The following is a 16,099-nucleotide window of genomic DNA, read 5'->3' as shown; positions in this document are numbered from 1 at the left end:
TCGTCAAATTATACTTTGAAGCAAGCATGTAGGAGCACTATGCCGGCGCATTTCAGTTTTCTCTTGGTCTGTCTATCGTTCGATCCATGGCTCTGAGGGGCCCTTGGCCCCGGCTGGGCGGAATCCTTCGTGGTACAACGATCCCTGCTTCCTTGTAAATGATCGAATTTCCCAGTAAGCTGCATGGTACAGTGCAATCAACTATAGAGCGACTTGTCCACATTCATACGTGACTGCCACCTTTCACGGGGCCGCACCCCCGGCATAGCCTAGGTATAAGCATCCTGTACCATGATAATCTGATCCGATGGAACCTGGATCGTGGCCCACAACCCGCTGCCTCCGCAACTTTCCACGATGAGGATTTGGCAGGGGTTTGATGGGGTCCTTGGGGGCCGTCACTGGTTTGTGCCGGGGTGTGTGTCTGAAGCGAGAATATATTGAGGGGTTTCTCTGATAAAGCTGGCACATGAGACACACCTCCGCGTTTTCTTGCTCTTTCCAACCCTCCGTTTGTCTCGTGGCTTCGTGCGCGTCTCAGAGCCGGATGGCCATGTCTCGGCCGCGTGTTGAACGCGGTCTCGCGACAGTGCTGGCTGCCCTGCTGCTGTCCGCCGGCGCTGCGCAGGCCGCTAGCGACGACGGCAACAACAAGATCCTATACCCGGACGCGGCCAACCTGACGTTCAACTACCTGGACACGGTCGACGTCGCGTACGCCACGGACTACGACACGCCGTGGCTGTACCTGTGGTGCCGAGACGCGAGCGGGAACCGCCAAGGTGAGTGAACTGGAGCGGGGGACAGTAGACCCGGCGTGAGCCACAGTGGCCGCAGGACCCGACACTCGATTGACACGATAATAGAGATCGTCTACTACAGCCCCAGCGACGTGCTGGGCAAGACGGCGGTCCCCGTCAAGCTGCAGTCGAACACGCAATACACCGGCACGACCTGCTGGTTCAACCTGCTCCCCGGGCAAGTTCAGGAGGACGGCACGAGCCAGGGCGCCACCAGCCCCGAGTTCAGCTACGTGAAGGCAGAAGCGGACCAGAAGACGTTCAGCCTGAGCGCAAGCTCCTCCGCTTCTAGTAGCACCCCAACCGCGACTTCCACGCCGACGACCGTCTCCTCGGTCGTCTCGACCCCAGCCTCCGGCGTGACGACCGGGCCTACTGTCTCAGCTACCGCAGGCGCAGAGGCCGCATCAACGTCCAGCACCGGGCTATCCACCGGCGCCAAGGCTGGCATTGCGGTCGCGGCGGCGCTGGTGGGGATCGGGATCGTGGCCGCCGTGGTGTGGACGGTTCGCCGCCGCCGACGACGACAGGCGGGGGCGGCGGAGTTGGCGGCGGACGGGGCCACAACTCCAAAGGAGCCGGAGGTCGAGACCGTCAAGCGCCACGAGCTCGCCTCGGACCGCCCGCCCGGCGAGATGGAGTCGCAGTGGCAGCCTTACGTGCTGGCCGAGCTGGAGGACCCGGGCCGCGGAGCACATCCCGGGGCCGTACGGTAGTGCGCGCAGGGGCTAAAGGCGGGTGGACTGCTGAGGTCATCTTGGAAAAAAAAGTCAAGTAGCGTGGGTGGGCCGTCATGATAGGAAGAAAATGTAATCATAGTAACCTATGTAGGAACGATTGCAATGAAGACCTCGGTATATAATGCTTGCTGTTGGTGAGTTGGCACTACACATGGTAAGCAGACGCTATACATGACAGATTGGAGCCACGACTTATATGAGTACCATGGCCTATGAGTACTGTTGACTATTCCCCTGCTTCATTCCACTCGCACTTCATGGACAATCTGGCACGGAGTCTCACCGTCGATAACTGCAGGGCATAATGTTGCTCATCATAAGACATTAAGCAAATATACATCAGATCTACATGACAGTCCAGAACCTCAACTTGTAAGATTCAGCGGGATGTCTGGAGTCCACCACAATGGCATGGAATGTGGTTCGGGTGTTCTTATCAATGTTTGATATGTAGTAAGCTGTCCCTGTTGCAGCTGCAGGGTCTGGCGTAACCTGCATGCGGCTCTTGACTTCGCGTGGCACCATCCTGGTCACTACCGTGTGGGCTGAGAAACTGTGCCAGTCATGTATTTGATATGATGATACCTTGAAACCGCATCGCTTGTGACCCAACATAATCAGGTATACTGTGTTGCGCCCGCAGCTATTGACCGTTATCTCTCCGCGGCCTTGACTTGCAACTTACAGCAATGCCTAGTCGAAGCACCGCTCTGGGCTCGCTAAACATGACCAAATAGATGTGCAACCAAAATGAGTTGTACAGGGCTTGAAGAGTTGATGGGGATCACCCGTGGCTTCAAACCAATAGGCGAGAGGGGAGTTACTTTGTGGTCCACGGGGCGACTTACTAGACTAGACGTTGGGCCGCAAAACAGACCGACACACTGGCGTGGCTTGCGATGCAAAGGACCAAATGGGCATGTCCTAAGAATACAATCTATCCAATAAGAAAACTTGTCGGATTCTATACGGATGCAGCATGACGTTTCGGGACACTCGTACCTTTCGGGCGGCGGAACGTTCTGCCTACTCTCTGGTTGCCTGCCGTGGAAAACCGTCGGTGCTCCTCCGAACACATCCGCTCCGTACCGAACCGACCGTATAGTCAGTTTGGGGCTTGCAGACGGTCAAGTCACACGGGAGGTCCTGCCGACAGGGCTGTTCCCCAGATTCTGGACGGGCAGCTCCTTGGCCTTGTCGATCTGGGACAGCCTCGAAGCCAGCTAGGTACCTTGCGCAGCTGCTGCTTGTGCCATGTACGAATGAAATGGTGAAATGTCAATTTTCGGAAACCCCTGCTATGAGAAAATCACACGTGCTTTGCATGATCTGCAAACGATGGGCACCCTTCTTTGCTACAGTGGCTAGTTAGGGAGCACGTAATCGCAATCCCTTCTTGCGTGGCCAGATGGGCGGCGGAGTAGGCCTTGTGTGTTGGCTGGCAGGCAAGCAGGGTGCCCAGGTGGTTGCTAAAGGCTTTATGTAGGGCGGAGCTCCAGTAACATCGAACCACTGGCGCAGCTTGCGGATGCCATTTTGGGCGACACGGGACAGCCAGAGACGAGATAATCAGAATTCTGCGGCGTCTCATTGGCCCCAGCACGACTCATCCGCTCCCCACCCTCCGGCCGCTCTAAAATGCCCGCCGAAGATCAGGCCATTCTCCTGTCGAGCTGGCAGGACTCTGGACTTCGGGTTACGCTGTGTCCAACACGGCTCGGCCAGGTACCTACTATTCTGGAATCTGGTACCGTACGATTCTCCCAAATGATTGTCAGCTCAGCCCACGAGCGACGGATCCGGTAGGTACGGGGTCACTCGACGGAGCCTGCAATAAAGTCGTCAGGCCTCCCCCGTTCCCATCCCATTGTTTCACTAGCTCCTTTCTTGGAACTCCAGATCGTAACAACCTTTGTGGCCACGCTTTCGACTTTTATTTTGTTCGCTGCCGTCTGAAGTCAATAATCCTCTTTTCTCTCGTAGCCTCGCACAACTCTTCCCTGCGCCTGCGGACGATCCCTCTGCCCTCCGTCCTCGAGTGAACAGCTTCCGCGTATATATTTACCCAGAACGTGCCATCATCCCCCCCACATCCGACTTACAAGTCAGACATCACGCGACCGCCGCTAGCCGCCTGCCTGTAACAAGAAAGCAGCAATCACAAAGACGAACACAACACGGCCTTGGAACCAAGGAGAGTTTGAACTCTTCAAACCTCACAAACATGTCTCCCTCTCACACAATTTCGACACATCTGTGCAAGCAGATCTACACTTCCTGGCAGCAGTCGCGACAGCCCCAGGGCGTTGCAGTTGAGCCCAGTGCTCCTTCCGCCTACCTGCGGAGGTCTCCGTCGCCAGAGAAGCGATCCATGGACAGTGACCGCAGCGACGCCAGCCTGGCACCGAGCTCGCCGCCCATGTCACGCTCGACAAGTAATTCCAGCTGGAAATGGAGCAGTCGCTAAGTAAGGTGGCATAAAAGCTCTCATTGGGGAGATTTGGTTCGCTTTTCGACGCGATGAGTTTGTTGCATGCAAATGCACAAGCACTTGAAGAAACACGCCTGGGCTTGTGTAAGCCGGGCCGCCATGGGACACGGCGCCACCACCGCCGACGACAGCTACAAACAAGTAGTCGCATCCCGGAGACAAGACGTCACTGTGCCGTCGGCATCCAAAGTCGTCTCAGACTGTCTGTCACTGTCCATTGTACACGCTCTCTGGAGGACACCGCGATTATGGGGCGTCTTGGTTTTGGTACGATGAGAATTCTTCCTGAGAAGGAGGTGACTAGGGAGACAGAGTCTTGTCTGTATTCATGGAAACAGGTTACCGATGGTCCAGGATCCGTCTCTAATTAGTCCCCAGACGCAGGGCCAGGGTCGTCGGTCATGGAGTTGAGTTTATATACCCGGTGGTTGACTTTTGTTAGTAGTACGAGAATTATGAGTACTTTCTCTTACCGAGACCTGTCTCCCTGGAATGCTTTACTCCCTGCTGCCTTGCGTTTCTTTAAGACTAAGAGGAACCCTCCCCAATGCCAACAGCCGCTTTCACACATGATGGTCGTTATTACTAGAGCGCGCAGGGTACAAAGCTTAAACTCGAATGGCATATGTGAAATTCATATTTCTGTTACATGCTGCTGTATGGGAGCATGCTCCAGCCAGAGTCAGCTTTAGATTACATGCCTGCTATGAACGTCTCTGTGAACCCAGCTCGGTTTCTTATCTGTCAGTCACCAAGGAAATTCATGTTCACGCCTACTCTTGAATGAACAGCCGCACTGGTTGGTTCTTGCTGATACAGAAGACTGCAGGGCACTGGCAGGTCGAGTCGACTGGTCTCTGTACATGGCCCTCCTATTTCACACCGCTGTAATGTGGTATCAGTGACGAGCCGTTTGGTAAAGCAGTGCGCCATCCAGTTCACACCATGGCTCGCACGTTGCTGGCCGATTTGCTCCTGGAACACCGGATTGCTACTGTTCGAAGCTCTGTCGAAGCGGCTGGGAGGGAAAAAAAATTCACGTTCCAGAATGCTCACTAGAGGCGTTTACGGTAAAGAACCAGAAGTGTGATCGTCTGGCTTGTAGTTCGGAAACTCTGGTCTAAATCCTTGAATCGAGAATCAATTGGTGGTGGACAGTTGCAAGGCCGACGACCCTCATGATATATCACGTAGTCATACAGCTCTGTCCTGTACAGTATATCTCAGCCATTCCTTGCGAACATCCTGCAAGAGCCCTTCAGCTATACTACCAAAGAAAGAACACCAGCATCCCAACGCCAAGCATAACAAATGAGACTACTCCTAACGCCTCGCAATGGAGAAAACCCTACAGCCCGAAATTTCGGTCTTCTTTTACGCATCTATCACGTCTCCTCTCAACCCGTCTTCTGGCGTTTGGCATCTGCAACAGTTGCTGCGGCGCCAACGTTCCCGTTGGATGAAACCTCATTTAGTGGCGGACGGGCCGGCGCGTCTCCTCCTCCAGGTGCGGGCCGCTTGACGGTTAGCGGCCGATACTGGCCCCGGTTGCCGCCGGGTGCGCCAATCTGCCGCATCTGATTCTGCGATGGATTGACCACATTGCCCAAGCTGGGTCGGCCAAGTGCAGTAGGAGTGCCGCTGCTTTGCGGGGCTGCGTCCTCGTCGCGCTTGATGGGTTCGACATGTCGCCCTTCCCTGCTTACAGGTTTTGTGCTCCCATGATCAATGCCCGGCGTCTTTCGAATCGAGGGGCTGTCCAGCTTGGGGTCGAAAAGCTTGCCACCGTTCTGTGGGAGAATGGGTGCTCCGGGCGGGGCGTTCTCGGGCAGTGATCTCACCGAGCGAGCAGAGAAGAAAGCGACGGGCCCAGCAGGAACCTCCCCGTTCCCGTTCGCTGGAGGCGGCGTACTGGTGTTGTTGTTGCTGGCCGCTGCCTGCTGCGCTGCCGAGACCTGAGCGGGTGTAGGACGGCCCTGGTTCGGCGCTGTTGGCCGGGTGCTGGTGGCCTGGTTGGGTGTCTGGGGCGGGTGCCTGGGAGGCGGTTGGGCACCCGAGCCACTCCTGGTCATGGGCGCTCTGGCAGGAGGTTGCATCTGCTTGGAGGGACCAGGCACACTGCTGGTTGAGGGTTTACTGGAGTCACTTGGACGGGCAGAGGGCAGGGCCTGCGGCTTCTCGGGCTGGGGTCTTGCTACGCCATGTGAAGCTGGCAAGGCCACCTCGTCGGGGTGGCCATCTTCAGTCACGCCAAAGTCTGCCATGTCAAAATCGCCAAAGTCATCATCTAGAGGGTCGGTAGTATCTATACACCCAACAGATCAGCGTCCGCCCAATCAAAATCATCGGAATCCAACCCACCATTCGGCACGAGAGAAGGCGCCGCGTTCTTGGCGGCCGCGGCCCTGGCCTCCACCTTGACCTCGGGCTCCTTGGGAGCATAGTCGGAATGGCGGTGCAGGTTGATCTCGTCGAACCTTGTGGGGGCGACCTTGATCTTGGTCACCTTCTGCAGGTAGTCCTTGTCGTAGATGCAGTTGCCCAAGACATTGCCAAAGTTCCTCAAGGCCCTCTTCAGGGCATCCGTGGTGCCTTCCTTCTTGGCCTTCTCAAAGGCGGCGGCCTTGCCCTTGCAGTTCTCGATGTGGCCGTAGCCAATGTCTTCGTGATAGGTGCCGTCGCGCAGGGTGACACGGATGATGACGGACAGGCCGAGGGAGATCTTGAGGGTCTGGGGGTTCTCGTCGACAAAGTCGACCTGGATGTTCTGGATGCTGGATGACCAGCCGTTGAAGCCGAAGACCTCGTTTGCCAGGGCAATGCACTTCTCGGCGGCGATGTAGTGGACCTTCTGGCCCGAGGGGCCGCTGCGTGCCGAGATGTACTCCGGGCCGAGCTGCTTCTCGAGGCGCGACTGCAAGGTGGCGATCTCGGCAGCAGTGTACTCGGAAACGCGTGGCTTTGCCTCCTCGAAAGGGTTGGCGACGGTGTTGTGCTGAGCGCCGGGGCTGTTGACATGCATGATACGTCAGTGGACGAGGGCGGACTGGGGAGGACAATGCAAACATACGCGGGCATGGTGAGGGCCGGGTTAGATCCCAACCATCGAGAGGCTCTGAAGCGAGGACCAGGTTCCTACTTGTTGTCCTCGCACGACACGAGGGCTGCCGAAGAGCGGCGCTGCTAGATTGCAGGTTGCAGATTGCGATTATTGCTGTGGGTGAATGAAGCGACGGGATAGACGGTGCGTGCAAGCCAGAGGCCAGGCCAGACGCGATTCCCAAGTGCACCCTAGTTGAGGAGACGCGACGGGGGGCCCCCACACGGGCCACAGGGTGCCTGGGCGGGCAGACAGGCAGACAGGCAGACACGAGAATCACGTGGGCACTTCTCCAACTGGCTGATTTACCGGTGCACCCAGCACCCCTCTCCTCTACTGGCACCCGGTACTTGACTACGATCCAAATCCACGTTGCAGTGGGTACCTACCACAGTAGAGGTTCACTTGGGGGCTGGCCTGTCTCTGGTTGCGTAGGTACGTACCTTAGCTACATCCAATGCAGTACGTGCTCCTCTGCCCCGCGCTGCGCACTTGCAGCTTCGCCGGGCGGGCGGTCGATAGCTCGGTGGGGTACGAATGACTCCATTTTCTGCTGCGACAAAAATTATTTGTCTCCAAGCTCATCAGTTCGACGTCGCCTCGCCCGAGAGACTCACACGCGGCACAGCCCATCCAGATACCCAGGCAATCCCCACCTCTGTGAGCGACACGCCCGCCGACTCTCCTTCTGCCTCTGCCTCTGCCTCTGGCTCTGTCCCGACGCTCGCCATCGCTGCCACTGCCCCGCCCTCCGCGTCGCAGGAGATGAAGATTCCCCAGTCGAGCTAGCACGACTTTCGAGTGAGGGGGACGCAACGCGACAGACACTTGCATTGTTGCAAGATACATCCCTAGCATTCGCCAAGTCTCCTCGTCAACCCGGCTGCGACGGCTGCGACGGCTGCGACGGCCGCCCACCACACCTCCGCCATGGCCACCATGACCGAGACGGCCAAGGGCACCAGTGCCGTGCCGCCCGTCAAGCACCAGGTCGTCGACAAGATCCCCAAGCGCTTCCGCCAGATCAAGTTCGGCGTCCAGTCCAACCAGGACATTGTCAACCAGGCCGTCGTCGAGGTCTCGGATCGCACCATGTACGACCTCGAGCATGGCCGTGAGCCCGTGAAGCACGGTGTGTTGGACAAGCGCCTCGGCATCTCTGGCAAGGGCGTGCGATGCGTCACCTGCGACCAGCCATTGCAGGACTGTCCCGGCCACTTTGGACACATCCGCCTGCCGCTCCCCGTCTTCCACATCGGCTACATCCGGTTCACCATGAAGGTCCTGCAGGAGATCTGCAAGGACTGCTCCCGCGTCCTGCTGGCCGAGACCGACCGCCGCTCCTACCTGCGACAGCTCCGGAAGCCCTCCGACAACATGAACCGCCAGGCCCTGCTCAAGAGGATCAACGAACAGTGCAGGAAGACCAAGCTGTGCCCATACTGCGGGGCCACCAACGGCCAGATCCGCAAGGCCGGCCCTCTCAAGCTTGTCCACGACAAGTTTGTCGCCTTCAACAAGTCCACCTCGGCCAAGAAGATAGCCCCCCAGGCCAAGCTCGACTTTGACAACTCCTTTACCGAGGCCAAGAAGCACAACACGGACCTGGAGAAGCATGTCCGCAAGGCCATGGAGGATCTCAACCCCCTGCGCGTCCTGAAGCTCTTCAAGCAGATCAGTGCTACCGACTGCGAGCTGCTGGGTCTCGACCCCGCCGAGGGCCGCCCCGAGATGTTTCTCTGGCAGTTCGTCCCTGCCCCCCCGGTCTGCATTCGTCCCTCGGTTGCCCAGGACGGAGCAAGCAACGAGGACGATCTCACCACCACCCTGGGCCAAATCGTCTTCATCTGCAGCGTCATAAGAGGAGCTCTGCAGAAAGGCGCCAGCCTTCAGACCATCATGGAGCAGTGGGACTATCTCCAGCTCCACATTGCCGTCTACGTCAACAGTGACGTCCCCGGTCTGACCAATACCGGTATCGTTAAGAGCATGCGGGGCTTCTGTCAGCGGTTGAAGGGAAAGCAGGGCCGCTTCCGTGGTAATCTGTCAGGAAAGCGTGTTGACTTTTCCGGCCGAACTGTCATTTCGCCTGATCCCAACTTGGGCATCGACCAGGTCGCTGTGCCCATCCTCGTGGCCATGAACCTCACATACCCCGAGAGGGTGCAGCGGGAAAACATCGACAAGCTGAGGAAGTGCGTGCAGAATGGACCTAGCATATACCCCGGCGCTCATGCCGTCATCAAGCTCGATGGAGATGGATCATACAAGCAGGGTCTCAAGTATGGAGACAGGGCCGAGGTTGCCAAGAAGCTGCGGTATGGCGATGTTGTTGAGCGTCACCTTGAAGACAACGACATTGTCCTCTTCAACCGTCAGCCATCCCTCCACAAGCTCAGTATCATGAGTCACTTGGCCAAGATCCGACCTTGGAGGACATTCCGCCTGAACGAGTGTGTGTGCAATCCATACAACGCTGATTTTGATGGCGACGAGATGAACTTGCACGTTCCCCAGACCGAAGAAGCTCGAGCTGAGGCGATCCATCTGATGGGTGTCAAGAACAACCTGGCAACCCCGAAGAACGGCGTGCCCATTATCGCTGCCACGCAGGATTTCATCACGGCCGCCTACCTTTTGAGCGGCAAGGACCAGTTCTTTGATCGAAAAACTTTTACATACATTTGTATGCACATGATGGACGGTCTCACGCCTTTGGACCTGCCGGCCCCAGCCATCTTGAAGCCCCAGCGCATGTGGACGGGGAAGCAAGTCTTCAGCATCCTCATGAGACCAAACAAGAAGTCACCTGTCAAGGTGAACCTCGACGCAAAGTGCCGAGAGTATGAGCCCCCCAACAAGAATTCTCCGGATCCGAGGGAGCGGACTAGAGCGCCAGACATGTGTCCCAAGGACGGATGGCTTGTCGTGCGCAACTCCGAGGTCATGTGCGGTAGAATGGACAAATCAACAGTAGGAGACGGCAAGAAGGACTCTATTTTCTACGTGATCATGAGAGATTTTGGTCCCGACGAAGCTGTCATCGCCATGAACAGGCTTGCGAAGCTTTGTGCCAGAATGCTCACCAATCAGGGTTTCTCTATTGGAATCGGTGACGTCTATCCAACGGCTTCCTTGACCGCAGAGAAGCAGAATCTCGTCAAGGAGGCTGTCAAAAAGACAGATGATCTCATTGCCTCGTACAACGACAAGACCCTGCAAAAGGCGGCAGGTTGTTCTATGGAGGAGACTTTGGAGAACTCGATTTCCGGAACCCTCAGTCACGTCCGTCAGGCAGCTGGAGCGTATTGTATTCAGACGCTCAGTACCAAGAATGCCCCCTGGATCATGGCTACGTCTGGGTCCAAGGGTTCGAATATCAACGTCGCACAGATGGTTGCCCTCGTCGGACAGCAGATTATCGGTGGCTCACGTGTCGCTGATGGGTTCCAAGATCGAACACTGCCTCACTTCCACAAGCTTGCTCGCCAGCCCGCGGCAAAGGGTTTCGTGGCAAACAGTTTCTACACAGGGCTCGTGCCTACGGAGTTCCTGATGCACGCCATGTCTGGACGTGAAGGTTTGGTCGATACTGCAGTCAAGACTGCTGAAACCGGATACATGTCCAGACGTCTCATGAAGTCGCTGGAGGACCTTTCTACGCAATACGACGACACCGTTCGAACTTCCGGCGGCAGCATTGTTCAGTTTCAGTTTGGTGCAGACAAGCTGGACCCTGTCGATATGGAGGGTTCCGCAGTACCTGTCAACTTTGAGCGCACCTGGTCACACTCTGAAAACATGACCTGGGACAACAAGGAGCGAGCTCTCCTGCCCTTCGAGATCTTGGACATATGTGACGCACTACTTGCCAAGGAACGAGACCGCTATCGGCGCCGTGGCCTCCTTGGTGGGGAGTCTCTTGCCTACGATGATCAGACTGACTACGGAATTGATGAACATGAAGGTAGTCGACACTTTCTCAGGACAATTGAATCGTACGTCATCAGGCTAGCAACGCGCTTAGCAAAGATCCGCACAACTTTTGGCCTCCCAGAATACTTTGAGAAGCCGAACGTGACCCCGGCGGCTATCGACAAGAAAGAAAAGAGCAACCCTGGAAGATCGCACAGTGAGAGGGTGGCCAAGGTGTCCAAACGCACCCTTATTTACTTCATCACGCTCTGCTTGGAAAAGTTCAAGAAGGCCCACGTCGAACCTGGTCATGCCGTCGGAGCCGTCGGGGCTCAGTCCATTGGTGAACCTGGTACCCAGATGACTCTCAAGACTTTCCATTTTGCTGGTGTTGCCGGTATGAGTATCACACAAGGTGTGCCACGTATCAAGGAAATCATCAACGCTTCGAAAACGATCAGTACTCCCGTCATCACATGTCCCCTGGAGAACAAGAGGCAAATAGAAGTTGCTCGTGTTGTCAGAGGACGTATTGAGAAGACGTTCATTGAGGATATCCTACGCTATATTGAAGATGAGTGGGAGGACAGCCGAGTATATATCACACTTGCCATTGACATGGAAGCTTTGGAGGCCATGAACCTTGGCATTGGCCTCTACAATGTGCGGGATGCCATTGTTAAGGCCAAGAAGCTCAAGATCCTGGAAGGAGACATGCGCGTCTACCCGTCTGATGGCACCATTGAGATCTCAGTCAGCCTGCCGGATGAGTCCAAGAGTCGTTCTGTACGAAGCAAGGTCGCCACGACTGAGATCGCGGCCGACTTGCTCACCCGGGTCAGCCACCTTAAGCGAGTACTGCCCGCCGTGCCAGTTTCTGGATACCCCGAGGCCATGCGTGCCATTATCCAGACCGGCGACGACATGACTCATACGGTGTTGGTGGAAGGTTACGGATTACGGCAGTGCATGAACACCGAAGGTGTGATTGGCACAAAGACCATCTCGAACAACGTCATGGAGTGTAAGGAGGTTCTGGGCATCGAAGCTGCACGCACAACAATCGCCAAAGAAATCGGCGACGTGATGGGTGACATGGGCATCGATCCTCGACACATGGAACTGCTCGCTGATGTCATGACATACAAGGGCGAGGTCCTTGGTATCACACGTTTCGGTCTTTCGAAGATGCGCGACTCCGTACTTCAACTGGCCTCTTTCGAGAAGACTCCGGATCATCTTTTCGAGGCCGCAGCCGGTATGAAGGGCGACAAGATTGAGGGTGTCTCTGAGAAGATCATCATGGGCCAGACCATGACGGTCGGTACAGGCGCGTTCCAGGTTGTACGTAAGTTAGGCTTGGGAGATGAGCATCTGCGGCAACTGCCTACTGCGTTTGAGGATGCCTGGGCCGAAGATGCCCGCATCCGCAGGGATATGAAGCGAAGGAGATGAAACAGTACGTGGTTGGAAGACGAGAGAGCAAAGCGGAGGACATCGTCTGGCGTAATCACAGAGGGGTATTTGCATTTACAAGGTGGCTTGGCGTTCATGGTGTGACGAGCTGGCAAACTGAAGATACCGGTCATGAGGAATTAAGTTCCGGTGGCCCTGGCTCGATAGCTGTTTTGAGGCTTCTGTAGAATGATTGTAGAGATACGATTATGGATGATGTGCCCTAGATTTGCAATCAAAGCGATCTTCTGCTGCCCATGTAACTGCGACGTATCGGATGGTTGAGAGTTCCTCCAGCTGTGATTTGCCGAAGGCTACTGTCATAGCTACACCAGAGTGTTTCGCCAATGAACCAACTCCTTGAGTTGCGATTGGCGAATGATGAGGCATCCCGAGTCATGATATCCAAAGTGGATCCTAAGCCCATAACATCTGATTTGAATTAAAAAAAAATTAGCAGGCATGGGTTATGGGGCCAAGGACTCCCATGAAAGACTATATTCTTGAAGAAAAGTGGCCTTTCTGAGCTGCAGGGACAACACCGCCATTAGAAAATTTCATCTTCCGGTTTCTTGTGGAGGTTACATGTAGCGAGTGACGGCAGACTATCGATGCCCCAGGGTCGCGCTATCTTCGATACGAGCGGGAGGTGTAAGCTTCAAGTCCGTTTGTGTAGTTGCGATAGGTTAGAGTAAAGCTATAGTACGCATACTCTGAGCACGACGGTTGATCTGTGGCATTGGCTTTCTTAGCTCAGGCAAATTAGTAACAGGAGGGCGAGACTCGCCATGGCGGTGTTGTCGAGCTTCGCATGTCACTCGACTTACTTTCAACAGGCCCATAAACTGTGGCAGCCGTGCCGACCTTGGCCTATGTTGACCAAACAAGGCCTCCAGGGGACCGATACCTGGTTCGAACTCACCGTGACATCTCTGTCCTTGACACAATACGTAAGATGCCCTGGAGCAAAAGCTACAATGGATCCTGCGGGAGAAACTGAAATTTTCTGTAGAGGGTATTTCGTCCTTTGTCGACGGGGGAGCATGTGATGATTGGCGCATGCGACTAGTGACTCCCAGGGCCAATGCGTACGAGAGGTCCTGCCCTCGACTGTCGAGACCGTGGTGAACTCCCCATGCTCGCACTGTTCATGGATTCGCCGCCTTATTGATTTCTTGCTGTCTTCGCGTACTGGTGGTGGACCTCGAACGTCATGTGTGGGAGTTGCTGACCTGCCGAGCTGCCTTACCCTCTTGGTTTCTGTCGTCGGCCACTTGGGAAGCGTCCTTCCTCGCCTGGTCATCTCTATGCTACCATTGTGCTGTATGTCGCGAATCGTGTTTGTTGTCCGTTGTCCGTTGAGTGGCTCTCTTGCATAGCCCCAGCCCTTATAGATAGCCCACTTGTGATGTCCACCTCTTGCAATAGTCCACCTCTTGTAATAGTCCATGCTTCCTCGTCGTTCATCGCAATAGCCCATTCGTCCCGATAACCGATTACCGACTGCCAATGACAGGTCGACCAAGTATTCACCAATCAGTCAATTCGAAACCCGAGGTCAATGCTCATCCCCCAGCCTACTTCCTTTCCAACTGTATGTGGGTCGAAGCTTCGATGTGAGACACCAAATTTGTTGCCATATTCCCTTGTTGATAGTTGATTGCCATGCTTCGTCTGCCTAAACACTGCTCTCCTCGAGTGGGCACATATCTTCATTGGTTGATCTTATAGAGTTATTCCAGTGAACATAGTGACCTGGTGATTTGAGAGAAGACCATCTGTTGCCAAAGTCTCCAAGTTCTCGGGTTGTCTGGTAAGGTTCGGAACGAGAAACTCTGTGGAGTCCGACATGCAGTATTGGATAGAATGTCGGCGGGACTAATATACATAAGTCCCTTGGTTCCTTCCGGACATCACCACGGAGCTCCATGCTTATTTCTTAGGCGGCGTAGTTCCCAACACATATCTACGCCACTGACCTTATGGTAGATCAAGTACAAATGTAGTAACGCGTGATGTGATATAGCGCCAGATGCAAGGGGAACTGCTGTGAATACCAAAATTGACTTTCGTTACACTTACGAAGGACTAATACATCTCTGCTCGGGCGCCTGCTAGAACCCCTGTTTCCATGGGACGACGTCGGTGGTCACATACTGTATGCCCGGTGATCACTCATGGCGGAGACAGTCTAGTATTAGACGGACTATTATTCGTTGCAACGGGGCACTCTCTCGCTTGTCTTTGTTTCAGATATGAACCCGCATAGACTACTAATGCCCCCAACTGGTTCATGACTCTCCCACCCTCTGCGGGCAACGATCACGAACCGAGAAGTGATGAACTAGTCCGTCGTAATGCTGTCATCACAACAAGGGTTATTTCACTCCTCATTCATTTATTCCATGTAGCTCGCAAGCGCCACAATTCCCCAGTGTCACAATAGCATGCCCGGCGGTAGGCTGGTAAGGGCATAAGACAAGACATGGTACGAATACCCCAGAAGCATGCCGAAGGAGCGGACATGGAGTCGTCCGTATGCCGGAGTATGCAATCCTCCCCAAGCAGCATGAGAAGTAGGAACGCCTCGAATATGGCGCCTTGAGGGGGTGTCACGGATGATAGTTGGATTATCGTATGTTTGACTGTAACGTTTGAAGGACCACAGGATGCTAAACAAAATCCTATATACCCTGCTTCCCAACCAGCCTTTGGGAGTTGGCTAGCTTGGATAATATCATTATTCGTACATAAATCTATCAAGCATAGATAGATCAGTGACTGTCCGTGTTTCATGCAAGGTACTCAAGGACCGAACGGGTCGGACATCGAAAAATTCTTGGCCTAGCAGATTGCCTTTACATCAAACAGTTGAAAGTCCGTGGGGTCAGGATTCACTCAAACATGTTCTCTTTCGTATAGGTCGCTGCATTCCAGTAGGTGTGCATGCAGTCAATGGGCGGGAACGTGTGTCTCAACTAACTCATTTACTGTTTAAGACATACAGTTCGTCAACATAAGCCCCCAACAAGCTTTCCATCTGCCTTCTACTGGCCAAGATCTGCTCTGCATTACAACCAAGACGTTGGGATAGCCCGACCCAGCTTGGACAAAGCCATGCGGCTCTTAAACGGGTCCGAACCAAGCTGTCATCTTCCGAAGCAGTCTCTAGCAAACAGATGTCTCGGTGACTATGACCCGTTCACAAGATCGGCGCTGCTAAGATCCAGACAGTCTCGCTCTAGCGATTCCGAGAGCGGCCCCCCGGGGGATACGTCCTTTGATCCATCGCAGAAACGCCCATTGTACCACTGCAAGCTGACGCTCAACGTACCACTCTTTTCGCTGTCAGCGGCCATTCTCTATTGATAAGCAATGTACTACACACTTGGTTAGATTCAATGACTCAAATGGCCCCATCAGGTCTCGCGGATTAACGCCAACATCTTGTGCCTCCCTGACCGTCAGGTCACCGAGCCGCACGGTGAAGTTGGGGGTCCGCAGTGACATCCGAGGGAGTCCGGTTTACGCAGAGACACCCGGTGTGCCAAAAATAATTCTAGGCACCGAGCGGTATTAGATGTAAGCGACATTCAAT

The 16,099-nt window shown here is 54.9% G+C and overlaps 4 protein-coding genes across 4 annotated transcripts; 3 read left to right on the top strand and 1 right to left on the bottom strand.

Moving 5' to 3' along the window:
• Positions 1-553: 553 nt before the first annotated feature.
• On the top strand, positions 554-1,516 carry JN550_001912 (uncharacterized protein; the record flags this gene model as incomplete). Its single annotated transcript, XM_049313149.1, has 2 exons — positions 554-782; positions 867-1,516. 2 exons carry the CDS (start codon positions 554-556, stop codon positions 1,514-1,516), a joined length of 879 nt encoding a protein of 292 aa, XP_049175973.1.
• Positions 1,517-3,178: 1,662 nt separating this feature from the next.
• On the top strand, positions 3,179-4,007 carry JN550_001911 (uncharacterized protein; the record flags this gene model as incomplete). Its single annotated transcript, XM_049313148.1, has 2 exons — positions 3,179-3,342; positions 3,524-4,007. The coding sequence occupies 2 exons, from the start codon at positions 3,179-3,181 to the stop codon at positions 4,005-4,007; spliced, it is 648 nt and encodes a 215-aa protein (XP_049175972.1).
• Positions 4,008-5,428: 1,421 nt separating this feature from the next.
• On the bottom strand, positions 5,429-7,109 carry JN550_001910 (uncharacterized protein; the record flags this gene model as incomplete). The annotated part of the gene is made up of 3 exons (XM_049313146.1): positions 5,429-6,336; positions 6,393-7,039; positions 7,102-7,109. The coding sequence occupies 3 exons, from the start codon at positions 7,107-7,109 to the stop codon at positions 5,429-5,431; spliced, it is 1,563 nt and encodes a 520-aa protein (XP_049175971.1).
• Positions 7,110-8,061: 952 nt separating this feature from the next.
• JN550_001909 (uncharacterized protein) lies at positions 8,062-12,501 on the top strand (the record flags this gene model as incomplete). Its single annotated transcript, XM_049313145.1, has 1 exon — positions 8,062-12,501. The coding sequence occupies one exon, from the start codon at positions 8,062-8,064 to the stop codon at positions 12,499-12,501; it is 4,440 nt and encodes a 1,479-aa protein (XP_049175970.1).
• Positions 12,502-16,099: the final 3,598 nt, after the last annotated feature.

The sequence above is a fragment of the Neoarthrinium moseri genome (genome assembly GCF_022829205.1).
Source record: "Neoarthrinium moseri strain CBS 164.80 chromosome Unknown scaffold4_Wmoseri_CBS_16480, whole genome shotgun sequence".
Classification (NCBI taxonomy): Eukaryota; Fungi; Ascomycota; class Sordariomycetes; order Amphisphaeriales; family Apiosporaceae; genus Neoarthrinium; species Neoarthrinium moseri.
The sequence above is the reverse complement of the archived record's forward strand: the minus strand, read 5'-3'. Positions and strand labels throughout refer to the sequence as shown.